The sequence below is a fragment of the Budorcas taxicolor genome, chromosome 11 (assembly GCF_023091745.1).
Source record: "Budorcas taxicolor isolate Tak-1 chromosome 11, Takin1.1, whole genome shotgun sequence".
In the NCBI taxonomy this organism is placed as follows: domain Eukaryota; kingdom Metazoa; phylum Chordata; class Mammalia; order Artiodactyla; family Bovidae; genus Budorcas; species Budorcas taxicolor.
The window spans coordinates 79827018-79854751 of NC_068920.1; the positions used below are offsets into that span (position 1 = coordinate 79827018).

At 45.6% G+C, this 27734-nt stretch overlaps 1 protein-coding gene across 3 annotated transcripts; it reads right to left on the reverse strand.

Moving 5' to 3' along the window:
* On the reverse strand, positions 1-25861 carry CDC42EP3 (CDC42 effector protein 3). 3 transcript variants are annotated; one of them, XM_052648753.1, is made up of 3 exons: positions 25814-25861; positions 25136-25358; positions 1-1989 (listed from the first exon to the last, which is right to left on the reverse strand). In XM_052648753.1, exon 3 carries the CDS (start codon positions 1761-1763, stop codon positions 999-1001), a length of 765 nt encoding a protein of 254 aa, XP_052504713.1. In that variant the 5' UTR covers positions 1764-1989; positions 25136-25358; positions 25814-25861; the 3' UTR covers positions 1-998. The 3 variants fall into 3 exon arrangements, with proteins under 3 accessions (XP_052504713.1, XP_052504712.1, XP_052504714.1); XM_052648752.1 differs by lacking the exon at positions 25814-25861 and having other exon boundaries at positions 25136-25380; XM_052648754.1 differs by lacking the exons at positions 25136-25358; positions 25814-25861 and adding an exon at positions 13071-13146.
* Positions 25862-27734: the final 1873 nt, after the last annotated feature.

The window sequence follows — 27734 nt, forward strand, 5'->3', positions numbered from 1 at the left end:
ATTGTGTTGTATGAAGTACCTATGTAATGCAAGTATGTACTGTACTAAAATACCCATATTTCCAAAGAACATCAGGTGGTATAGCCCACAGTCTCTGCAGAAGCATTGTGAGTAACCTGTGCCTTTACACTTTACAATCCACTGTTGGCTGCTGTGAAAAGTATAATAGATGAAGAAAAAATAATAATAAAGCTAAGTATGAGTACACTTTTCCAAACATACACATACACAGCTTACAATGGAACCCAATGGAAAAAGTCAAATGACCACATTTGATGTAGTATCTATAAAATGTAGACTTTGCAATAAAAAGCCAAAGGCACATAAAAATATATTTTAACTTTAAAAATAACTTAGTTACAGTAATACTTCGCTTGTGTCTTACCAACACGTAGCTGACAGTCAAAATTTCGCAATATAGATATAACATATAGGGATATATAAGAGCTACAAGCAAATCCCCAAAACCCATAATGTTGTTCAAACGTGGAAACAAGAGAAAAGTTTTAACACTGAAGAATTTGCTATGGTGAGCCCAAACCATATAATATAGAAAAGAGTCTAGAAAAAAAGGCGTGGGTGTTAAATAAATTTTGACTTCCTCTTGCTCAGAAAATGCCAGAGTCCTGTAAAGGTCCTTAATGTGACTGGCACAGCCCTTCATAGCTAAGTAATGCCAGTCCTGGCCAAGCCAGATTTCTCACTGTCTGGAAACAAAAAATGTGAGCTGCACCTCAGCATGGCCCACTGAAAATGGGTTCTGACTCACTTCCTCTCTTTTGCCAGGACAAGTTGTTGTTGTTGTTTTTTTTCCTTTATACTGTTTTTGCAAACAGGGTATACCAGGTAAAAAAATATTTTGTAGGAAGGTTATTTTAGAAAACCCATCCCATGACAGCAAGTATAGCCAGTGAAGCTCTCCTCTCTGTGGTTAGCTTTCTTCCATTCTGTCTTTTGGTATCTTTTACACCAAAGGAAAAGGGCCCGGCGGTGTCCTATTACTTATTTTTATCCATGACATTCAGCACCTCATCCAGAAAGGAGGGCCCGAGATCAAGCTGCAGGGACAGGAGGGAACCCGTGAGGTCAGAGAGGGACTCCTCTGATTTAGTCTTTTCCTTGACGAGCTCGCAAGGGGCGGGATGGTCAAACATGTCCTCCGCTGCCCAGTCGGGATACTGTTCGGAGAGGCTGGAGGAGTGGCTGTCCCTCCCCTGGCTGGACTGTGATGCGGACCCGCTCGACCCCCACGAGACGTCCCCCTGGTGGACCGTCCCGTTCTCCAACATACTGCTTTTCTCTGGAACCTTCTCCTCCATGACCGGCTCACAGCTAAGCCGGGGCAGCTTTCCTGGCCCAAAGGACTCCTGCTTGGAACTGAATGTCACCGGGGACAACAAGGGCAACATGAGGGCTTGGGACCCTCCGATGGTCGGGAGAGAGATGGCGTTTTTGAGCACCGGTGAGGGTGTTTCTGTGAACATGGAGTCGGAGGTGCTGTTGGCCCGGAAGAACTCATTATGCCCCGGGAACTGGCCCATGTGTGCTTTCTCCTGGTTTCCGGGTAGAAGCTCATAGTTGCCTTGGAGAAAGGAAATATCTCCGAAGACGTCGTGCTGGCCCTCCTTGCCGATGTGGATGGTGTGGCGGAAGTCTCCGAGGGGCGGACTGATCATATCGGGAGACAAGATGTCCCTCAGTTTAAATTTCTTTCCTTTCTTGTTATTGGCAGCTTTCAGGTAGATTGGGGTTTTGGCTGGCATTTTGGAGTTTGAGAATGTCGATTTTGTAACAGGGAAAGAGGACCACTTTCTTCACGGATGTTCCAAGTTTCCCAATATCCTTTTGGATAGGTGCTGTCACATCATTTTTCTCAAATAGCTCCAGAAGTGGCTCTGAAACAGGGAAGCTAAGAGGCCTTCCGGGACGCAAGCAGGCCTTTCTGGAGAGCCACTCACATCCTCAACCTCTTCCACAGCAGGGAGAAACCTGGAAGAGAAACCAAAGCAGGTTAAAACTGGCTGCCCCTTCAGGGGTCCCTTGGGCTTCCCTGGTGGCTCAGATAGGAAAGAATCTGCCGGCAATGCAGGAGACCTGGGTTCGATCCCTGGGTTGGGAAGATCCTCTGGAGAAGGGAACAGCTACCCACTCCAGTATTGTTGCCTGAAGAATTCCATGGACAGAGGAGCCTGGTGGGCCACAGTCCATGGAGATCACAGTTGGATACAACTTAGTGACTAACACACGCAGGGCTCACATGGGCCTGCCTTTTTCACAAGAGCTTGTAAATAATGGAGGACTTCAGTTCCCATTTGAAGTCAAACTTTATTATGTTTCCCTCCATTAAGTAGGATTAAAAACTTTAATCCTAACAAGGGTCCACTCATCTTAGTCTTACTTCAGGGTGAAAAAAGAAAAAATGGAGAGAACGAGATTAAAAAACCCAAACATATGATATTAGCACTTTTAAAACATGGTAATGGACACAAATTTTCTGGATATTTTTAAGCTTTAAGTCCTTTTCCTCTAAGCTGTCAGCACATGACCAAAGTGACTGCAGCTCCTTAAACACAACTGAATTTAAGATATATTTTCTCTTGTGCTTTGATGTTCACACCAGCAAGGCTATTTTGTTTTTGATTGACTTTTATATATAAATAAAATCAATGCAATGCAATGAAGTCTCATAAGGAGCTGGAACTATCATTTACTAAGTGACAGTAATGCTAGTGTCTAAAAAAATCTCAGTGAAAATGCATTCTTACGGATGAGAAAACTGAAATTTGGGAGTCAACAAAACAAAACAAAACAGGCTTGCTCAGTAACATACAGTCATTATGGAAGTTGGAACTGGAATCAACTTGGGGTAGAGAGAATAGGGCTAGAAAAAATTTTAGGATTTGAAGGCATTCTGAAACAGGAGAAGAACAAAACTGCTTCTTTTCAAAGAAAAAAGTGGGATCCTATATCACTCACAAGTGGTCTTCACTTGTGAGTACTTTTGAAACATTTGCTGATAAGCTTGTATCCTTTCCCTATGTTAGGCAAGGTTCCAAGTAGCCCCAGTGAGTTGCTGCCTAGTGTTGATGCCTTTGTATTAATAGGCGGAAACTGTGACTTGATTCCAAGCAAGGTATTGAGATATCACAACCCTGATTAGGTTACATTATAAAAGATACTATCTCAGCACACTGGAGGGAGACTCCCTTATTGGTTTTGAAAAAATAAGCCACTATACTGAGAGGGCATATGGAAGTGAATTCTGCCATTAACCCGAGGGAACCTGGAAATGGATCTTTCCCCAGCTGAGCCTTGAATTAGACCACAACTCCAGCCCCTAGTTTACAGCCTGATGTAACTATGCATCTAAGCCCTGTCTGCACTCCTGACCTGCAGACACTGGGAGATGATACATGGGTAGGACTGTAAGCCACCACGTTTATAATCTACCACCACATGTGTAGAAAACTCACACACCCTCCCTGCCCATGCTGTATGATACAGTTAGAAGTGATGGGCTGCAAGAAGGTTTGGGGGCTCTCACCTTACAGATGAGAACCTCTTCATCTCTTGAAAAGAATCCTTCAACTCTTCAGTTACATCAGCTGACCTGGAGAAGCTAAAACCCTCCCCACTGTGGGAATTCCTGAAATGGCTCTGCTGTGACTTCTTCCACTGGGCTCTCTCCTTATCCACAGAGCAAATAAATAATCCTCCAAGGGTTGGGTTAGATGGTGGCTTGAGGGGAGCTACATTTGCTTTGTAGCAGCTGGAGGCCATCTGCATCTGTTCCATACCCCATATTTCTTTCCTTTCAGCACAAGTTTTAAATTCATCTGCCTGTGGCAGGTGGTGAGAACTGTGCTCCAGTACCCTCCAGGAAGTGGCAGGCACACAGGCCTGAGAAGGCAGGGAAGGATGAGCTGGAGAGAACCCCACCCCCACCCCCACCCCCACCTCCCGCCCCATGCCCCTGGCATTGGGAGTGGGGAGGAGGCTGAGGTGGTATGAGGGTTTACACCAGAGCAGGCTACCCTGGAAGCTGCCAGAAAAGACCATACACTCTCTGGAGGAGCCTGGCAGGTCTGCCTTCCCACTTTAGATTTGGAAGGCATGGAGATACTATGTTATGAAAAGAGATGCTTGATACCAAGCAAGTAAATGGAGAACCCAGCACAGGAAGATATGTTTATGGGTCTGTCATTCTCATAGTTTCAACTCTAATTTGGGTCTTGTAATCGTAACTAAAGGGGAAGCCCTGGGTCTTTCTGCTAAAACATCAGAACACCCTTCCCCTCTAAGTGCACAACAGCCCAAAGCCCCTGCCATCCTGGGAGGCTGGCACTGCCTCCCTGCCCCTCTGGGCACAATGCAGTAACCACCTGCAGAAGCAGCAGGGGCACTGGGGCCGCGGAAGGTAGAGGGCAGCCCTGAACAACAGCTGCTCACTGGAGCTGTGTCCTCAGCAACACAGCCAGCAGAGCAGCTGCCATGGAAAGATACAGTGTGTCCACCACAACTGCGGGGCAAGCGAGGGCGAGGGCTGGCTGCGTGTGGTCAGCTGGTGGAGCCGGGATTATGCAAGGCCAGAACAGGCATAGCATTCATTTCAGATTCTTTAGAAAAATAAAAATATCATGAAGATGCAGCCAGCCTGCTTCTTGGTCACTCTGACTGGATCACTCACATTCACCCTTTACCTGTACAGTGACTGGGGATGTTGGGAGCAAAGGTGAGAAAAGGTAAAGAGTACTCCTGCTGTACCTGCAAGGCTCAGGGAGGAACGCCCAGTCCTCAGTCCCTGCTTGGCGCTGGCCACGGCCCTTCGGCAGAGGCTTGCCTGGTCTGGTAGAAGCTGGATTTTATGTTAGTGGACTGCATGCAAAGATGGGAGAAAAGAACCAAAAAACACAGAAAAAAGTAAGAAAAGAGTTGGTGAGTAGAGGCTAGATAAGCTGCAGGCAGTAGATTCTCCAGAGTGGGAAAAGAGAGGAGATACCTTAAAAGGCGCTTTTCTTTCTTTCTGCAAATATTTACATCAGTTTTACTGCATGACAGGGCTGGAGGGTTAGGACTTTGCAAAGAATAATTGGTACTGAATGTCTACTGTGTGCCAGGGTGAGGAGCTCCCCAATTCACTAAAAGTTTGGGTGAAAAAAAGAAAGAAATTTGGTGCAAAAATGTCAGTTTTAACTTTAGATGAGTTTATGTTTGTGATATGATGCTGGGGAAATATCTGAGTACTCAGACCCATCTGCCTGTTGTATCTGTTACCTTTCCTCTTCCAGTGCAGGGGCAACCATGCTTGATCCCAGGAGAGACCATCCAATATCAAGACTCTGTCCTGACCGCTTGCTCCCCCTCCTTTCTCAATGTTCCTGGGTCCATTGGCTTATCAGTCAATGGACAGCCTTGCCTCAGGCCGACTGCTCAGCATCTTTTCTGCACTCACTAAAGCAGGAAGCGACAAGGCAGTTTCTTCATAGCGAACAAAGTATCTGGTCCTGGAGCGGGTATGTGTGGGTCTCCTGGGAACCACCAACACTTCCTATGACAGGAAATGTTTGAGAGTGTCTCACTGTGTCAGGCACTGCTCCAGCCTTTGATGTGTTCTAGGTCACTGACAGGAACCCATGTTAACATCCCCATTTTACTGACAAAGCACTGAGGCACAGGTTGTGCCAGGTGGCATGGCTCCCAGGCACTAAGCCGAGTGGCTAGGCTTATTTCACTTAATTCCAGACATAGAGGTCTTGACACTTAAGGAGCACGCTCCCTGGGAATTCAGTCAGTGATTGAATTCCAAATGATAAAGGGGGTGCTTTCCAAAACCTGTGTAAGATATAATAATGCCATAACACGCTGGGCTAATAAGAGAAGGGAAGCACACACTGGTCCAGCCCCAGCGGAAGACGGTTATCTATGAAAACTACGTAACACATGCCTTCAAGCCCAGAATTCCACTTACGTAGGTTTATCCAATTTATGTATATGGGAAATAAGGAAATAATATTATATACAAAGCTGTCACTCCAGCATAGTTTATAGCAGCCAAGAGTTATAAACAACTGCAAATTTCCTGATGGTCCAGTGGTTAGGGCACAGAGCTTTCCCTGACGAAGGCCTGGGTTCAGTTGCTGGTTGGGGACCAAAGACCCCACCAGCTACACTGTGTAGACAAAATTTTAAAAAAAGGAAAAAATAGAGTTGGAAACAAATTAATTGTCTACCTTTAGAGGATTGATTCTACAAGTTAAGGTACATCCATACAAATGAGTATTACATGGTCTACAAAAGGACAAAGCAGCTCCTGATATGTTGATATAGAAACAGCTTCAAAGATATGTGTCTTCAAAGTAAAAAAAGATTGGTGCCAAAGTGCACAGATAACATCTGTCCCGGCTTGTGAATGCCCAAAGGCAGAGAAAGTAGGTGGAAGGGGATAAGGGTAGAAGAGAAACTTTTCACTGTATATCCTTTCATGATTTTGGATTTTTGAACCACACAAGTGAATGAGCTATTTAAAACAACAACAACAAAAAAGAAGTAGAGAGCTGTTTCGGGCTCAGACTGCACTTTCCTGCAGGGACAATTTTATACACAGGTCCTGAAAAGTCTACCCAACCTATAAGTTATTGATCGTAATACAAACATGACTATGGGAAAATGGGCTCAAAAGCCAAAGTCTGCAGGGGAAATGCATGGGTCCACAACGACCTCACCAGAGGGCTGAGCCTCATCTTGTCATTGGGACAGAGCACTCCTTTCTGTGTTAATTAGAGCTTCACTAAGAGGTACCCCTAGTCCATATTTGCAGAATGGAAGAGGTATTAGAAGAGAAGGGTTTTCATCAGAAGGAAATGAGAAGAGGAAAGAGACCCGGACACTGGGGAAAGGGTGGGAGCAGGGTGTCTACATGGAAGGCAGCGTGGGAAGGTGGAGGTGCTGGGGCTCAGGGGTATAGCTCCTTGTCTTGAGAGGTGGTGGCCACACAGATGGACAGCTTCTTATAGTGGAATAACACAAAATCCTGTCCCTCCTCTCCACTTCTGAAAAGGAGACTTGGGCTCCAGGAGGTTGACCCACGTGGCAGCAGACAGAGCAAGGGATGAATCAGAGGGAGAGCCTCTGAGTCAGGGGGACACCCAAGAGGAGAAAGTGTGAGAAGAGGAGAGCAGAGGAAGAACTGAACCAGAAGGGCTCATAGGCCTGACTAGAGCTGGAAGGGGAGGCCTCCTGGGTGCTCCATGAGCCAAATGAAAAGCATCAGAACTCTACCGCCATCACTAACTCTCCACACTCAGGGCTCTCCTGCTGGTCAGCTTTTCTGCACTGCTATCATTCCTCCACTCCTACTGTCTTTGAAAGAGGGAAAGGAAGGGAGGAAGGGATGAAGGACTAGAGAGAGAAAGGAAGGAAAGAAAGAAAATGAGAGAGAAACCAACCATCCTATGTGTAGACCTTTCTCAAAACTCTCCCCTTGACCCTGAAATCTGAACCCTCCAAGATAGCTAATCCCTTTCTCCGGGAGTTTTTGGATCACTGTTTGCTCCTCTACCCCCCCCCCCCCCCACCACCCCCCCACCCTTCCCCAGATGACACTTGACATAATATTCATCTGGGAAATTAGATTCCTCTGAAATCAGAGGTTCTAGCTCCTGGGCACTGGAGAGGATAGATATGCCAACGAAAGGTTTCAACTCTTCAGTCAGTTGCCTGTCACTCTCTGTCAAGGTTAGAGAGGGTGTCTGGCAGATGGGTGGGGATGGGTGGGGATGGGTGGGCATGGAGTCCAGCTGCAAGGACACAGGTCCCCACTCTCAGGAATTTGTGAGAAGCTTAAGGGTTCCAAGACACAAAAGGGCTCAAGAGGAAGTTGAAGAAACGGTTTTGATAAGAAAGGCAGAGTGTCAGGTGGTCATTCCGATACCAGACTAGACAATTCCAGTTTCTCACACAGGTGACAGTGTTAATAAGAGAAATCAACACAGCAATAATAATTCTAATAGTAATAATAATTCTATGAAGAAAGAAAACTGAAGTGGCCCCCTTTTGCTTCACGTCCTTGTCATCTTTTTGGTAAAGAGAATGTTGCTAAGAAGACTAAGACAGGAGGTGGGAGAAAAGCAAAGGGTTATGAAGAAGTTACACCCTGAAAAATCACTCCCTAGATGACCAGAGCTGGCAGTACTGGCAAGTCACAGGGCTCTGAAAAGAACAAAGGGGTTGAGATTTTTTAAAAGTCCATTTATTTTAAGAAAGGAATGTGTGGCTTGTCTGCTAATTGCTTTTAGATTAATTCTTAGGGGAGAGAGAGGGTAAACAAAAATTCTTGCATCCCGAACAATAGGTTGTTAATCTAAAACACAAATGCATGAAACAGGGCAGGTGGTGGTGAGGGGTGTGTCTGTGTGTCTGTCCTGAGGGACCTGTGGGCCTTTTCCTTTCTTCGACTTGCGGGAAGTGAGTCTGGGCTGGACTTCCCCTTTCTTGCTTGTTGTCACATCCGTGAAGGACCCCCCAGCTTCTGCTCACTTCTTGCTCTGTCTCAGTGTAGAATCAGCAGGCCCTTCCTCCCAGCTCCTAGATGCTGCACCGCTGCAACCTCTTGGCCCCAAACAAAAATGCTCAGTTATTCCTCATTTGTGCCTGAATCCACAGTCCCAGGGAAGGATGCTAACTCAGCCAGGAACCCGCTACCCCTTCCCCACCCACCACTGCCTTTGGGGTATTTCTCTCCACTGCTAACACAGGGAAACACAAGGGAGAGAATGCCCTGGAAAAGTGTATTTCACCCTGGGCTCCACACTTGAAAGGGATAAGGGTGATTTGGAACATGTTTCCACATGTTCCCAGGAGTCCAATCGGGAGACGACAGGACTCAGGACACGTGAGAAGGTAGAGTGGAGCAGCTTGAAGAAAACTCAAATACAGAGGGAACAGGAATCCTTAGGGATCTGAAGGATTCATTGAACTGTAATGGAAAAGGGATTAACTTGTTATGACAGGCCCTAGGGATACAAAGGCAGAAGCTAAAGGGAAACAGATTTTGGATCCTCTAAGGGAGAACCCAGGGTTCTGGAAAGATGGAATGGGTTGCCATGGTGGGAGGGGGCAGTGTACTGAGCATGTGCCAAGGCTTCACAGAAGCAGCCTTGACTGGGAGCCTGCGATGTGCCCAGCGAGTGGGGTCTCGTCCCTGTTCACTCTGAGTCTCCTACAAGGGAAAACCATTGCTGCTCACTTCCTTATGGTCCCACTTCACACTAACCTATTAAAAAAAAGCACTCACAGACTTCCTGAAAGGCTTTCCATTTGAAGATGGCAGTTATTACTAACATAGGGATGACAACCTCCTGTATCAGAAATACCAAAGTATCACTACAATGAGGGCCTCTGTAGGAGCGCTTCCCTGGACCAAAGTGAAGTTGCTCAGTCGTGTCCAACTCTTGGCGACCCCGTGGACTGTAGCCCACCAGGCTCCTTCATCCATGGGATTCTCCAGGCAAGAATACTGGAGTGGGTTGCCATTTCCTTCTCCAGGGGATCTTCCTGACCCAGGGATCGAACCCAGGTCTCCTGCATTGCAGGCAGACACTTTAACCTCTGAACCACAAGGCACCAAAGAATTTTAAAATTGGAGGAAAGAAAAAAGGATACTATTAGAGATTCAACATTGAACTTACATGAAAACCTAAGACAGAAGTAAATGTAACCGGAGAATACCCTGGTAAATGGCATCCTGGAGGGATGCTTTCCATATTTTTAGTCTGTTTTACTCCACCCACAAGAAGATAAGAAGATGCCATTTTTATTTTTAGATTCTTTTCCTCTCCCCATATTATCTGAACCTGAGGACATGGCTATATGCTGCAAGGCTATAAGATGCCATTAGCTCAGTTCCTTAGCCGCCTGGCTGTCATGCAAATGAACTTATAGCCAGACTGAGCAGACAGCATTTTATAGATCCACTCAGAAAGTCTATGCTACATCTCAACCGTCAATTATTTATAAAAGGACTTCTCCTTTATGATTCAGCTATAGCTTGTATTTATTTTTCTTTTACAACTCCGATTATACAGAGACCCACAAATACCATATGGGAGACTCACCACTAATGTGCGTACACTCCTCACGTTTATAGGATCTAATTGTACTATATGAAAGGGTTTTTAGAAGCAAAATTGGGAGACAGAACATCCACCTAAAAGTACTGACCCTGCACTTTAGAAGAGAGGCCATTACGCCCTTTCTCCCTATTAAAATGAGTTATTGAGGAGGACTTGAGGCAGACCTGGATCCCTGGCAGTTATAACGAGAGAGGGGAAGGGTCTGGCTCATTTATCATGACTAGTTTTACAGGGGACTCAGCCTCAGGGCTGGTCACAAGGACCAAGGCAGACGCTCTAGCTGGTGGATATGAAGCAAATGGAAAGATTCCCATCAGTTGCTTCCATGCTTCTAGAACGAATGGATCTGAGTTGGTTTGTGAAGCTGCAAGGACAAAATCAATACAGGTTGAGAACCTCACCCTTAAGTGTTCAGCAATGTTCAGCCAGGAACTGGCTCTGTAGACTCAGCTCAAGTTAAGTCACTAGTAAAGCTGCTCACCAAATAACAAAACAAAACAAAACCCCAAACCACTAATATTAAAGTCAGCAATTACTCTATGAAAACTCCAGAAATAGGAATATCAAATGTTCCAAACAGGTTTGACAAGTGTCCAGAAATTCAGACTGTGATCATTTCACTCATACTACATAAGTCATGGTTCTCTTCATCCTGTCTTCATAGCACATCCTCTAAGTTAGGTCCCTTGACTACCTTGACTATTTCCCTAATGGGGTGAGGGGACAGATAAGGATTTCCATGCTACCCTCCCATCCTGCTAGGGCCCTTGACAATCATCCACAGTCACTGGATGGACTGAAACTTGGCTTCTCTGCATCACACCAGCAGTGGGTATATTTGGAGCCTGGCAGTGGCCAGTGCATGCCATACCCACTTCCACTGCAAACTCCTCTCTGTTATTTGTACATAAATATCTGTACACAAATATTTGTTGAATGCATGAATGAATATCCCTTTTGAGAAGGGTTAGAGCTTTTCTGTGAGCGTGAGCTGGGTCTTAATTTATTCCTTTTTCTCTCCCACAACACGTGACACACAAGTAAAATAATGAAGAAATGTTATTTAAATCCCTAAGCCCTGCTAGGCCTTCCATGATGAGAGATAGTTGCTTTGTGCTTAGGAACCATTCCTCCGTCCAAGTCTGCAAGAAAGTATAACATGTGAAATGCTGAGTCCTCTGAAGATTGTACACGTGAACAGCAATGGCTCAAGCGCATGCTGTGGGCCAGGCAGGTGAGTATTAGAACACACTTCTTAGGAACCAGGGTTAGATCAGACTTGTGTCTTAGGCCCATCACCCAAAACATGGAGGAGCTAGGATTTCAGCCATGGCTGAACTCCACTGTCTGTGCTTCTAACCACCGCTGACTCGAAAACTAATGTGAGGACCTCCAAGGAAATGGGTTGAGAATGGGAATGGCTGTTCCAGGCCATCTGTCCTGCAGTCCAGCAGCACTAAGGGGAAATGATACACTATGATCTCAACATCAACAAGAGTCAGATAATAATATGACCTTGTCATTAACTAACAATGAGTAAAATGGTCCCAGACACCAGCCTCCCCAACTCACTAGGGATCTTCACTCTTTTTGTCCTCGTCAAAGAGAATCTCAAATGGGATTTGACTTCATGTGAAAGAAACACCAAAATATTAAAATTCTGAGGTAATAAAAGCCCCCTGAGTCTCCAGGAGAAAAACAAATATCCTGTTCTGAGAAAAAAACATTAAGTGCCATTAATTTTTTTTCCCAGAGGAAACACGTGCATCATGGCTGTGCACCGGGGGGCCCTGTACACCCACAGGCTTTCATCGGGACAATGGTTCCCTTCCCTTGCTATTGACACTTCACTTCCCTCTTGACTTTCTGAAACCAAGAACCCTGTGTTTCTTACGTGAATTGTCCTCCCACCTCCTTACCATCAACCACTATTCATAACATCCTCCAAGACCTGCTTCAGTCACTTCCTTCCTGCAGGAATTCTCGAACTCACCTCACGCAATCTAGGCTCATTACTGCCTTACTTGGAGGTTTTCTCAGGGCTCCTAGAGAGCTGATACTTGCTTTCTTTCCTGTTCCCGGATTTTACGATTTTTTACCTGCTATCTCCTGGTAAGTAGTAAGCGCCATAATAAGGTAGGCAAAAGTGGTATTAAAAAAAAGTGCTGCCATGATAACAATCTCCTCTTGATGTTGGATCACTTACAGAGCCTCCTCTTGGGCTGTGAACACAGGATGCCCTTATAACTTATTGAATAAGCACTTTTAGTTTTCCCTATGGCCAGCCCTTGGATCAACGGTCTGCAAATTATGACAGGTGAGTCAAATCCAGCCCTGTGCCTGTTTTTGTAAATAGAGCTTTATTGGAACAACACCAGTGCTCCTTCTTTTATGTATTATCTTCAGTTCAATTGAAGATGATTCTGTGCCCCCCACCCCTGGACATTTGGCAGTATCTAGACATATTTGTAGAGGTGGTGGTGCTCCTGGCATTTTTGTGAACAGAAGTCAGAATCACTGTACAATGCACAGGACAGCCCCCCATAACAAAACATTATCTGCCCCCAATTCTCTGTAGTGCTGAGGTTTGGAAACCCTGGAAGAGCTGTTTTCCAATGACAAGGTCAGAGCTGAGTAGTGTGACAGCCTCTATGTGTCTGATGCTTTATGGGAAAAGCTGGAACCCATGCCTTAGACGTTGGCATTTTCACAGGGTTGGACAGTGGTTGTCCATCCCCCAACTCTGAACAGTCCCCTTGCAGTCACACCCCTGTCCTCGGCTTCAACCACCATCTCTAATGCTAACTTCCAAATTGGAGTCTTCAGCCTACACATGCCTTAGTCTAGACCAGTGAAACTCAAAGTGGGTCTGTGCACCAGGGTCAGTCCATGATGAGATATGGAAAGAAATTGAAAGAGAGCTTGTAGAAACTTTCTCACGTAATCAAGCATGCAGATCAGTAGATTTTTCTCACTGGTCAGACTCTGGGCATGTTTGAGAGGATGTATCATCAGGTTTGCACGGAAGCTGGGTATGGTCCAAGCAGCTACTTGATGTGGCTATCAGTGTACAATGGACTGGAAATTGAAATAAACAAAATGTTAAAAATCACTGGTCCTTCACAGAAAGAAGCACTGGACTTTTCTCCTCTAGTCTTTCAGACTTTACTTTGCTTCCCTCAGGTACTTCCTGATGGAATATGCCATCTCTCCTCCTCTTGTTGGCCCTCAGCTTTCACCTCCTATACTTTTCCCTTTTGGTAAGCAGCAGGAAGTCACCAAGATCCAGAACCCAGTTGTCACCCAGGATTCCTCTCCGTGCCTCGTTCTCATCAAGTCTATTCTCTCACTTTGTCCATCCTCTTTACTTCTAGCCCTTGAGATCTCTCTCCTAAACAAGGGCACTGGCCTCCCTACCTGTCTCACTGTCATCAACCTCATCTCCTCCCACTTTATCTTTCAATATCTATCAGAATGAGGCATCTAGAATGCTCCCTTAACCTTGGGTGGCAAGCCTACCCTTAAAGCCTAGAGATAAGATAGCTGGAGAGGCCCACTTTTGCAAACTCACCCAACCCTGTAGCTACAAGTCCAGCCAGATCCCGTGGTCCACACTATCTTGTTTATACCTCAACCTACCAGCTGTCATTGGGCTTCCCTCATAGCTCAGTTGGTAAAGAGTCTGCCTGCAATGCAGGACCCCCAGGTTCTATTCCTGGGTCGGGAAGATCCCCTGGAGAAAGGGAATGGCAACCCACTTCAGTATTCTTGCCTGGAGAATTCCATAGGCAGAGGAGCCTGACAGGCTACAGTCCATGGGCTCACAAGAAGAGTCAGACGTGACTTAGCAACTCAACTACCCCACCAGCTCTCATACTATACTGCAGTTACTACTGTCTGCTCCACAAGGCTGCCTTCTCCTGGGGGGAGAACTATAATTCATAGCTGGTCTTGAACAAATGTTGAATGAACAAATGAGAAAGCTTGAGACTGTCCTGACTTCTTTCCTCTTTAACCCTACCTGTCTTACTGAAAATGCAAGCTGAGTCTCTCTGTGACTCCTACAAGAAAGAGAGAAAACCACGGAGCAAGGAGCTGTCATCTATTTTCTTGTGGTAAAGAGTTTCTTTCATTTCTCCTTTCTCTATCCATGCAGGGTAAGAATTTAACAGCTTATCAATGCAAGCCACAGTTAATTCTACAGGCTCATACAAGATCTTTGGGATTAAGGCAAAGAATATTTGTTGACATGATGTTTCAAAAGGAAATGACTTCCATCCACCACTACCATGTGCAAACAGAGAGACAGGCAAGACTCTAGAAAAATTTGACAATACATTTCCCAGGAATGCAGACTGACTAGTTACATTTAAGTCAATCTTACAGAATGAGGCCCAGGAGAAACAATGGGCTTGCATGCTGACTTCTTTCAAAATGAAATGGATTAAAGGGGAACTTGGATTTTTTAAAAGACCTTGCTCCTTGGAAGAAAAGTTATGACCAACCTAGACAGCATATTAAAAAGCAGAGACATTACTTTGCCAACAAAGGTCCATCTAGTCAAAGCTATGGTTTTTCCAGTAATCATGTATGGATGTGAGAGCTGGACCATAAAGAAAGCTGAGCACTGAAGAATTGATGCTTTTGAACTGTGGTGTTGGAGAAGACTCTTGAGAGTCCCTTGGATTGCAAGGAGATCCAACCAGTCCATCCTAAAGGAAATCAACCCTGAATATTCATTGAAAGGACTGATGCTGAAACTGAAACTCCAATACTTGGGCTACCTGATGCAAAGAACTGACTCAACGGAAAAGACCCTGATGCTGGAAAAGATTGAAGGTGGGAGGAGAAGGGGATGACAGAGGATGAGATGGTTAGATGGCATCACCGACTCAATGGGCATGTGTTTGAGTAGACTCCGGGAGTTGGTGATGGACAGGGAGGCGTGGCGGGCTGCCATCCATGGGGTCGCAGAGTCGGACACAACTAAGCCACTGAACTGAACTGGATTTTTTGGCCCAATATATGTATGGGAACCTGTGAGAAGCTCTAATGCATATTCTATAGAAAAGGATTGTTTTGAATATTAAGGTGTCACTAGCACAGATCATGTACTTAAAAAAAATATCATTAAATGAATGAACACACGGGCAAGCAAAATGGTAGAAAGAACTCTTGCTGCTATTCTAGGCCTTAGGGGCGGAAAGAAACTTTGAGCTAAAGCTATAGGATTCTTATAAAATGCCAGACCATACAGGGGCCAGTTACCTCCTGTGTGAATGGGGATAGTCACCCCAAACCCATCTATCTCTTGTGATTATAAGAGCTAAGTATGAGAATCTTTTTAATTAACAATCTTCATAGAGTGTTATGCAAGCACAAAGCATCTTCATCTCTAATGAAAAACCAGAACATCTACTGAAATGCAATATGAAGGAGGGGAACCATTCTAATTGCCCAAATAATCAGTCCATTTTCTCCTTAAATGTTGTCTGCAGCAGTCACCAATGTATGATTGCAGATGGGGCTAAAATGGTTTGTGTCTGCCCTGTGCACAAGCTCCACAATTGGAAAGGATTCTTATTTCAAGCATTGTTGTTGTTGAGTTGCTAAGGCGTGTCCAACTCTTTGCAACCCCATGGACTGCAGCATAACAGCCTTCCCTGTCCTTCACCATCTCCTGGGGTTTGCTCAAACTCATGTCCACTGAGTTAGTGATGCCATCCAACCATCTCATCCTCTGTCATCCCCTTCTCCTCTTGCCCTCAATCTTTCCCAGCATCAGGATACTTTCCATTATGTTGGCTTGTCCCATGAGGTGGCCACAGTACTGGAGCTTCAGCTTCAGCATCAGTCTTTCTAATGAATATTCAGGGTTGATTTCTTTTAGGATTGATTGGTTGGATCTCCTTGCAGTCCAAGTGACTCTCAAGAATTTTCTTTAGCACCACAATTTGAAAGCATCAATTCTTCAGTGCTCAGCCTTCTTTAAGGTCCAACTCTCACAACCATAAATGACTACTGGAAAAACCATAGCTTTGACTAGATGGAGCTTTGTGGGCAAAGTGATCTCTGCTTTTCAATACACTGCCTAGGCTTGTCATCACTTTTCTTCTAAGGAACAAGTGTCTTTTAATTTCAGCTTAATTAGAGAGTAATTCTGTCAACAGGACAGGAAGCGAACTTCTATGCATACACATGTATCCTTTATCTCCATGTGCAACTCTTCCAGCCTTGAGAACAAGTGGGACTCCTTTGAGTTAGGAAAATTACTGCCACTTATTGATCAGATAAGGAAAAATTTAAGGGCATACAGTTATTTTCTTTAAATATTTGGTGAGCTATCAGGTAAAAGGAAACCAGTACCATCCCTTGAAAAGAATTAGGTGTGTGATTAGGGTTCAAGGAGAGGGCAGGTGGGGCTGGATAGGAGGAAGTCTAACCAACTTGAGTTAATCAGCTTGAAGAATGAGAGAGGCCCATCAGGGGAAGTTTTCCAGCTGAGTCCGAGACTGGTAACAATTCCAGAGAGGAGAGAGAAGGAGAGCATTCCTGCACTGAGAGAGGAGTTAGCGGAGATACCTATGAGTCTCATTTCAAGCAGCAGCCCCTGGTATGTGCGTGTAGACTTCATATATACACAGATAGGTGTTAGAATCATAGATCTGTGTTTGAAGTTTATTTATACTTAATAAAGAAAATGAATGTTAGAGTTCTGTGATTCTGTATGTTTGCAGAAACATCTAGCTTCTAGGGAATTTTAAGAAAAACATGTCTTTTTTTTTTTTTTAATGAAGTTAAGACTATCCTTAGAATTAAAATATTTTTTACTAGCTTGTAGCATTTTCATTATCTTTTCTCCTCTTTCCTCACATTAAGTTAAGGGTATTAGGCAATGCCAGTGCCTTTCTCTGCAAGCCTCAGCTTGCGCATCTGTGGAGTGGAGCTAGTGAGAGAGACAAACACATAAGATGCTTGACAAAGTCCTGTGAAGCAACGAACTTACAATCAATGGGAGATATAGTTATTGTTATTAATTATCCCCAAACCTAGAGCTGCACAAGGAACAAGACGAGCTGAAAGTTCACCATCAGAATTTTTTCCCAACTTTACTCGGGACCTGTCTACCCAAACTGATTGTTTTAAATAATGTGAAACCTGAAATGGTCTGGTTTCAAGTATAGTCATCCCCCAGTATCTGTCCAGTGTTAGTTTTAGGACATCCCATGGATACCAAAATCCAGATGTTCAAGCCTCTTATGTAAAATGGCATAGTATTTGCATCTAACCTGTGCACAGCCTCCCCATACCCTTTAAGTCATCTCTAGATACTTATGCCCAACACAATGTCAGTAGTTGCTAGCACATGGCAAATTCAGGTTTGCTTTTGGAACTTTTATTTCCCCCCAAAAGTTTTTGATCTGTGGTTGGTTGAGTCCACAGATGCAGAACCTACAGATACAGAGAGCCAACTGTCTAAATTCCTCATTCTGAGAAAAAACTGGAATCGGGAAGACATCACTGCTCTATGCTTCCCTTGTGGCTCATCTGGTAAAGAATCTGCCTGCAATGCAGGAGACCTGGGTTTGATCCCTGGGTTGGGATGATCCCCTGGAAAAGGGAAAGGCTACCCACTCCAATATTCTGGCCTGGAGAATAGTCCATGGGGTCGCAAAGAGTTGGACACGACTGAGCAACTTTCCCTTTGACTGCTCCATTGCCCATGCTGCCCCTGAGACAGAGAGCTCAGTGGGCTGGCAGGGGGGTCTACCTGCCCTGTCAGTTGAGCCCACAGCTTAAGGGCTTCTTTAAGAGGAATACAGAACAAAATCCACTCATGAATGCAACTTCTACTAAACTTATATATGGCCAAAAATCAACCCTCATTTGGAAGACATTTCGCTCTGAAGTCATCAGAGGGCAGGAAAAGAGTTTTCAGTTTGGCGCTATGCCGTGCACAGCAGGACATGTGGCTCGAGCTGATTCATTCAGCGAGCAGCAGGCCTTGGAGAGAGCCTTCCACTTGCCTCATCCAGTTCCTGGCTAGTGACTCACCTTCTGAAACATTCATTCAACAACAAACATCTACTGAGGACCTACTGAGTGCCAGGCAGTACCCCAGAAACTGAGGCTACAGTGACGATGTGCTCACAGAGAGGACATCCCAGCGTGGAGATAGATGATCGGTAAGCATACCAATGATGAATGGCTGATGTAGGCATGGCTGAGCAGTCTAGGTGGGCATAACCCTCATCCTTCCACCCCTGGGGCTGCCCGGCCTGTGCTCTGAGTGGACACATGGTACCGAGCTACTGCAATCATACCCGGGCACGAGAAAGCTTCCATGCAGGTTGCAACGGCCCGGTCAAGAAGACTTTGAGGAAGTTCTGGTGGTGGCCTGAATTTCAAAAGTACCTTGGATGGGCTAGAGGTGCTTCCTTGGAATTTGAACATTTGGTAGCCTAGGAAGAAATTATTTTACCATGGTCAGACTTAAGGTGGGTAACTGAAAAGGATTTCTGGCTTGGCAACTTCTAAGAGAAAATAACATGAGTAGGACGAGATTCTTCCTTTTTTCATTAACTCCTAGTATAAAAAAGATGAGTGCCAAGCTGAACTAGGTTCAGTCCCTACTTTTATGAAGCCAATATTCTAGGTGGTCACAAGGATCAATAAATGAAAATTTAAACATATTAAGTGTTAAAATAGGAAAAGGTATAAGACACTATGGAAAATGCCTAAGATACAAGGGGGGGGGGGGGGGGGGGAGAAGCAGCAATAGGATCACAGCTGTTTAGAGCCAGGAGAGCGCTTGGAGAATTTCAATGGCTTCCTCTACATCCCTTCCTTTCTACATCTTCACAGACATCACTCACCCAGAGATGGGCAAGGATCTGCCTTGCAACACAGCTGGCCAGTCAAGGGCTTAGAACCTCATCTGCTGTGCTAAAGACCAATGGTACGTGTCTTTTTAAAAAGTTTAAAAAATAAGTATATAAAAAAGGGAAAGAATTCACATATATTCGGAAATGGCAAAGCCACATTTCACCAAAAAATGTCTTTGCTTGTTTAAAAAGTTGTGTGTAGCATAAATGATTATAATGGTTTTGAACAGAAAAGCTCTTTTTCAACTAAACACACAGTCATCTATCACTGGCATGATGTGTCTACAAATATGACCTTCAGGTTGTCATCAGAATGTGACGGATTCCCAAATGTGTAAGCTGTCTAAATAGAGGCCTGACTTTGAAGTTCTCTGCCTTCCATGCTGGCTCAGGCTGCTCTGCACTGGGTCTGTTTTTCAACACAGGGTTTTACATGATTAGTATAATAGTAAGATTGCTATGCTCATAGATGTCGCTAATCCTGGCTCACTGGATTTTAGAAGCTAGAGATGATCTGAAATGCTCCAGTACCAAATGTCTCATCTTAGAGCTGAGAATAAGACCCTGAAAGGTCACAGTTCCACTTGGGTCAGAGGTATGATCAGAATCTATGCTTTCTGATCTCCAATCCCTCTGTGATTGTCTCCATTTAGTTCTGCATGAGTCTTATCAAATAGCAGAATGGCATCTTCTAGAGTGTTCCGGTGGCTCTGTTCCTGTACCCCTGAACAGGCTGGAGGGCAGGTTGCAGCATGTGGCTTCTGCCTCTGGCTTCATGGTTCCCAGAATGTTTCCTGTTAGACTAGTTCTGCCAGCTGCTCTCTGGGCAAAATGATTTGATAGATACCTCCTCCCTGTGGAGATTCACTGCACACAGTGACATTAAATGCTCTGAAAAGTCCTGCACAGAGGGACCTCTATCAGACTGGTTTCCCAAAGAACCACTTTTTGATCCTATTCATGTCTCAGAGTTCACGTGATGTAGTATTGTATAGTAACCCACTCTAGTATTCTTGCCCGGAGAATTCCATGGACTGAGGAGCCTGCCAGGTCCATGGGGTTGCAAAGAGTCAGACACAACTGAGCGATCAACACTTTCACTTTTTCTTTTTTCAGTGCTGAATGAGCTAACTGCAGGTGTGTGACCTCTGTGACAGTTTAGCGAAGAATCAAAGGCTAGAAGGTTAATGATGACTTTCTCAAATGTACAAATAAAACTCAAATCACTGAAAATCCAGGTTTTAAAAAATTTTTACTTTGAGATTCTAGGATTCTATTAATTCATGACTTGATCAAGCAAATACTAATTTGAACTCACCAGCCCTTAAACTCACTACTCATCTGTTCTCTTGGTTATTCAGAAATAGCAGACTTTTTAATATCAATATGATTTGTATTATAACACTGTATGCTTTGATTTTAAAAAATTGCTCCTCCACCAGAGGTACTGTCAAACTCCGTCCTTCACCATGAGACTGGTGAAACTTGGCACTCAAGAACTGCATCAAGGCCAGAGAAGGCATTTTTTTTTCCTAAAGGAAAGAACATCCCTGTCTGCTGCTGCAGAGGCATCAGTATTTGGCTACTGATATTATTTATTCTGGTCTGTGGGATCCATTTTGATTTGTAACCCTGAGAGGATGGGGCAGAAGATGGGAAGAAAATGGAGGCAGACAGCCCTAAGGCTACTGCTCTTGGTATTGAGACAACCTGGATTATTTCAAGCCAAGACATCCTTTCCAGAACCCCTACTTCAGTCTGAGCAGCCTCCCAGCTAATCACAAACCCACAGTACCAGAGGCATTGGAGGCCAGGCAGTCTCCTTGGGTTATCTGGGGCACCTCTCTAGGTTTCAAAGGCCTCCTTGCTCTATCTTTCACACCAGAAGCTTATCTGGCAGAGTCTGGGTCATGTGCACAACTTAGAACTGGAATGAGGCCCGACTTCCTCTAAGAACAGAGCCTTCCTACCCACCTTACTGGTGGCTCCTGTCTTTTGCTTTAGCTCCCCTTAGACCAACATCATTATGAAATGTGTATTAAATGTCCATTGAATGCCAGGGGCTGAGGGGTCAGGCACCATGGCTGTGGTCACTAGTCTCAAGGAGGTGACTGTCCTGCTCACTTACTGGACCCCGCAATCCCTGACCCTCCAGAACTTTAACAAGCATGTTTGCCGCACACTAAACTCCAGTTCATGTTTGGGTCCCAAAATTCCTAGTAAAACTCTTTGTAAACTAAACCGCTCAGGTTACTGCTAGTACTAGTTTGAAGCTGGATCCACTGCAGGTGACTACTGACTATACAATGAGATTTAACCATCTCCAATAAATAAAGCGATTCAGGGACTTTCTTGGTGGTCCAGTGGCTCAGGCTTCTAATGCAGGGGGCCTGAGTTTGATCCCTGGTCAGGTAACTAGATCCTACATGCAGAAAGGATGATCACACGTGCCACAATTAAGATCCAGTGCAGCCAATTAAATAAATAAAAATATTTTTAAAAATAATAAAAATATAATGATTCATACGGTGTTCCCAAAGGCTGGCAATCACTGTCATCTTCCTTGGGGCAGTGGTACAGTGTGCTGCAAAGTGAGTTCTCTGCCAGAGGCTAAAAAACCCTTATAACAGAGTCAGATTTAACACTTCTCTGGCCTTTCTCTGGTGGTGAGGGTGAGGTATTCATTTAGGGCAAGGTCAAACAGGTCTGAGTTCAAACCTGATTCTGCTCCTTACTCAGTGGTATGACCTTGGACAAGTTACCAAACCTTTCTGAATCTGTGTTTTCATCTGGAAAATAACAATATTATCCACCTCAAAGAGCAGTTGTGAATATTAAATGAGACCAGTATTAAGCACCTAGGGAAACAATAAAAGCAGTAATGAAAGCATCAACTTTTTATTGTGTCTGCTCTACACCTGGCATGCTCTGAGTGCTATTTAACTTATGTAATTCTGAGTAGTACTATCTGCATTTTGCAATCAATAAACTGAGGTATACCAGCTAAGTCCCAGGGCCAAGATATGAACCCAGACAGCCTGCCTCAGAGGCTCTTAACCTCAAAGTTTTTTCTCCCATCTCCTTAAGCAGGAGATGCTGATCTTTGTGGAAAATTAGCCATTTATTTATGCACATACTGTGTCGCTAAATTGCATAAACCTGTTTAGGTATGTTCCTTATTGTGTAATTTGGGCTTCCCTTGTGGCTCAACTGGTAAAGAATCTGCCTGCAATGCGAGAGACCTGGGTTTGATCCCTGGGTTGGGAAGCTACCCTGGAGAAGCGAACGGCTACACACTCCAGTATTCTGGCCTAGAGAATTCCATGGACTGTATAGTCCATGGGGTCGGAAAGAGTCTGACATGACTGCACGACTTTCACTTATGTAATTTGGGGCAAGTTATAGAAGACATCTGTCCTCAGTTGCCACAGCTGTAAAATGGGGATAGTAACAGTGCTTTCCTCATAGGTTATTAGAAATAAATGAGTTAATCAAGGTAAAAGGATAAGAACAGGGCTTGGCACTCTGACAGGCTCCATGTAGGAAGTAGCTTTAACATATAAATTCACTGACAGTGTGATACACTAGAATTCTTTGGCTTTGGAGCTTGGTAAAGATTTTGTGGCTGGCTCCATCTAGTAGTTTCAAATGGCTATACTGCCCTTGCTCTCTGGCAAACATACTGGATTTAAAAAACAAGTTTAAGTTCTTAATCCATCAATGAATAAACAGGTCAGCAGGATTCTGATTAGAAAGAAATTAGGCCAGGCCTAAACAAAATCAGACTGAAAGCAAAAACTGTAATAATATTAAAAAAAAAAATCAGAGCAGTCTTCCTGGAGTTCTTTCAGGTTATAAACTGAAGTCCACCCATTGGATAAATGTTATGGCTACTGGGCAAAGAGCTCGTGAAAAATTTATGGCCTGGTAAAAAAATCTCTGGGTGATGTAGGTTAAAACAACTTTATTCCCAATACTGTTGAATATCATGAATTTTAGAAAGGAAAAAGGGCAGCTTTTGTGAACATGTTGGACATAAAACACCACTTTAAAGCAAAAGCTGGAGAGCAGATAGGACAAACCAGCTCATATGAATAGTTCTGCGATGATTTTTATGGCTTTACATTTATTCATCTTGCACCACGTTTAAATTTACAATAAAAGCAAAAAAAAAAAAGTGCAACACTCATTACTCTAGCTGTCTTTACATGTTCCATTGAGATACAAAACAGGATTTCACTACTCAGATTTTAAGGGAAAAGGGAGCTCATCTTATTTCATGTCTGTAGCTGCTGCTGCCACAGCACCATGTTCCAATCATGAAATTCATAACGTAAATCTCTTGCAGATGATAACCACTGGAAAATAGAAATGGCCATGGATCCAGAAAGGCTTCCAAATCCCGCCCCCCCCCCAAAGTTCTTATCTGTGAGCTCAGAGGCTGGTGCTGAGTGTTTTATTCAATGAGTGAGGCCTGTTGGGAAACCTACATGCTTCAGGAGACTTAATGAAGAAATTGGAACCGTTCCTTGGTTCTCTATTAGTCTTTATTACTTATTTCACATTTGACAATACCAAACACTTCACAACTGCCCTAATTTATCTCAGAGTGTTTACATCTAATCTGAAAACATACCTGTGTAGCTTATTCTTAATTGTTAACATGAGCTCTTACAAATTTCAGCGGGTATCAAAAAGAGGATCTCTGGAACTGTCCAGAAAAGAAGTTGCATTTCCTGCTCCTTAGATGAAAGATCTTTTCGAGGTTAGAAGACTACAGGAGTCTTTTAAATTGACTTTAGGAATACCCCTGGGGCATCCTCAGGCCTTCACCGTGAGCCTTTGTCTCCCAGTGCTTCCCAAGGAAGTCCCCAAGAAAGGCTTTGCTATTCAAATTGGGACATCTGCTGCTCTCCAGATTCGTGTTCTTTTTTTGAAAGGCAGCACCCCCAAGAAACTCTAGGATATTATGAAGCCTAAGAGTGGGGGGTTGGGGAGGAAATCTTTGTCTCCCTAACATTCACCAGTTCCCTCCCCTTAGCCAGCACCTCCCTCGCCACCGCCCCCTACACCCTCAGCACGCCTCAGCAGCGACTCCCCCAAATACACCAGCTCTGGAAAAGATTCATGTTGCAATACCCTCCTGACATTCCTATTCCCGCCCTCATTTTAATTCACTCACTTTTTTTTTTTTTTTAAACAAAATGTAATTACTTGACTGTCAGCCTGGGCTGCACTCTGGGGCTTTTACTCCTTTCAACACAGCTGCGCTCCCGGCTTTGATGCTGCGGTCCACGCAGCTTGCCCCAGCCACAGCCTGGCTCTCTGTAATGTAACATTCAAGTGCATATTTATTTTTAAACTGACCTCTCGGGCTGTACAGTATAAAGGTCCTGCCAAAAAATATGCTACTCTCTATTTATAAGATGAAACACATGCCTCCCGAAGTCGAGAGGGGGATGGAGCATAATAATTCATAACGAAAAAATGACTGGCCAGATCCATTCGTCCTCACGTGTCTGATACTTGCCTGTGTCAAGACAGTTTCAAGGAGAAAGGGGGAAAAAATCTTGAAAACACTTCAGTTGTTCAGAAACCACCGTAAAAAAAAAAAAAAACCAAACTGCCAGATCTCCATGTTGGCGCCTCAGCCACAACGCCCCTCAAGTGTAGAGAGGGCACCAAACGGGTATTGCCATGGCAGATCTGAGCCGTGCGCCCTTGTGCGGCCCTGATGCCAATCCACTGTGGGAGGGGAGCGGCAGCCATGTGCGGCTTGTTCTCAGACGGAAAAATGCAATACGCGCCCCGAATGGCTGTCAATAGCTCGGAGGGTGCAGTGTAGCCGCGCAGCCTCACCCTGAAAAGTGGTAGGCACAAAAGGTGAACCTCTGCGTCCCGGTCGTGCCGCGTGTATCACCCCCCCCCCCCCCACCTCCCAGTTTGCTTTGTGCCCCCTCCGGTCCTTTGGACACCAGCTGAAAGGTGATGCCCTAGGTAATCCCCGCTCCCTGTGCTTTACCAAACCTAGCAGCCACGCACGCCGGAAGCCGCCACGGCCGCCGGTGAGACAGACTCACAGACGCACAGAGAAGCAGCCGTGGGCAGGCAGCAACTCACCAGCGGCGCCAAGGATCCCAGCCGCTGACCCAGGGACCAGGCGCCCGCAACCGACACCTCCCGAGGGCGCACGCAGTCCCTGCCCGCCACGCGCAGATCCAACCTGGTCGGCCGGCTCGCCGCCCGCTCACAGCATTATCCGCTCCGAGATGGTGTGCAGGCGCCCAGGGCCGGGGTCTCTAGGCTCGCCCCCAGTTCGGGCCCCACGGCTGCGCTCCCCGCCCTGTCGGGCAACAGTCGGAGGGAAGGTGCGAGCTAGACTGAGCGTGCAGCCGCTGGACTCCGGGACTGAACCTGCGAAGGGCGGGGAGGCGGGGGCGGGGCCGGCAGCGCGCGGGGCGGGCCAGGGCGGGCCGGCGGGCGCGCCGCAGGGCGCGGGCTGCCGGCCGACCCACCCAGCCAGGGTACCTGCGCCCCGGCCCGGAGCGGGCGGACTGGGTTCACCCGCTGCGGGGCCTGCGGGCCCCCGGAGGACAATGGGCGTTCATTGTTACGGCCCCAGCGCCACCCCCAGGGATGTGGCTTCTCTGCGAGAGGCTGCGTTCAGCTCCCTCCGCACAAAGAAAGGACTCTGGACGCTCGGTTCAAAGAGGGACCTGGAATGCAAATTCCAGGTGCCCCTAAACAAAGGGACTCATCCCGCACCCCAGACACCTGTACTAAACCTCGTGCGCCCACCTCTTTCCGTCCCAAGGACCCGATCTAACCCGGCAAGGCTCCGGCGCGGCGGGCGGGGACTCTGGCGGAGGAGAAGCCACTTGACCGCGCCGTCCCCGTCGGGCCGCGGGCCCCCGGGCCACTCGACGCCCGGGTTTGGGAGGAGGGTCGTGTTCGTGTTCTGTCAGTTTCCAGCCTGATCCCCTTGGAGCTGCCGCCAAAACCCGGAGAGTGGATTTGGCAATTGGAGACGCCAGGGGCTGCTGGCTGAGCCGGGGCACACGAACTGCCGACGCTGCAGGTTTTTCCAGTCCAGGGGGAGGCGTTTCCTCTCCCGCGGGGACCCTAAAAGAGATCTGCCCAAAGCTGGGGCAAGCGAGCGGCAGCTGCCGGGGACAAGCGACTGGGCGCTAGCAGTGTGGCGGCGGCCCAGGAGCGTAAAATTCCGCCCTGGGCGGCACCTGCGCCCTCCAGTCATTCCGGCCACAGCCGCTGCGCGCCCCGCCCCTCCGCCCGGAGGCCGAAAGTGGACCGGGTTAATTAATTTTCTTAATCCGTCTCCTTCTCTTCCTACTCCAGCAGTCAGCCTGGGGAATGAGTAGGCGACAGGAAAGGGCGGTGTTTTCCGGTTGTAAGGCCCCAGCCCGCACGTTCTGCCTGGGGAGGGGACTGGAACCCAGGAGAGCCTGGCACCCTGGGCCTGGCCCCGGCCCCCGGGGCTCTCAAACTGAATGGAAATCCTGGCACAGAGCGCGATCCTCCAGGGGACCTTGACTTTCCGGTGTGGTATCAGCTTCAGGTCATCACCGCAAGGTCCCTGGGTCTGTCTGAACCTTAGAGGATGCACGTTAAGCTTTACTTGGTAAACCTCGGCTGAAGTTAAGGTGAAGTGAAAAGGAACAGACACAACTATTCTGCAAAGCAAAATACTTGGGTGGAGTGTTAAAAGCCTCAAAGAAAATAACAGTTGGCAGGTCAAATGGCCATGAAGTTGGAAGTCAAATACAAAACTCAGCTGAAGTGATGTTAGAGATCTGACAAGCCAAATAGTCCACGAAGATAAGAGACACAGCATCGCTTCCTTTCTTCAAACGACAACTGCTTCGAAGTTTCCTTTGGCAGATACCTGAATTTTGCTCCAGATTCTTGAAAGTTTTACTAGGCGTTCATATTTCAAACTATATGTTCCCTTTGGCACTAACGTATATATTTTATGTATGAATTTATTGAAGAATATTAAATGTTACTGGCCTACTTAGATAAAGGTATTTTATAAATATTTATGCATAGCTCTCATTGCACATGGTATTTTTATAAGTACAAATAATATGTATATATTTATTAAATACCACATGAAAAATTCCTTTTGCACACACATTCTTTACACATGTCTTGTGTGTAAACTTTTTTTTTCATTTTGCTCTGTTAGAGTCTGTTAATAACAATTTATTTCCACATGACTAAGTAACTTCTTTTATATCTTGGGCAAATATAGAGTGGCAAGTTTTTTGAGGTAGCAATTTTATTCCCAAGCCCCATTTTCCCTTTACTACACTGTTCTTCAACTCCTAGAGACTTTCCCTCTCTACCCTTTCTTCATGAGACTGCACTTCTGGGCTCTAAACCATTAATCCCAAACCTACCCCTCCAGGGGCCTAGTGGTGCTGATTTGATTTATCCTGGCTTCTTTGACATTCCACATTATTTATTTGCGTTGAACATCTTGGTACTGAACATCTCCAGTGAGGGAGAATGCCCTTGTATAGTGGATTATCCTTCCAAGCTAGGCATTTCCTGTACTATGATGGTTTTTAGGTTTGATGGATTTTTATTTCAATATGGAAGAGAGGCGAAAACTGATTTAAGAAGATTTTAAGGGTTTGGAGATTCTGCTTTGGGTTACAAAAAAGTTTAGCACCTTGAAAAATAGGTGGTTACCTTA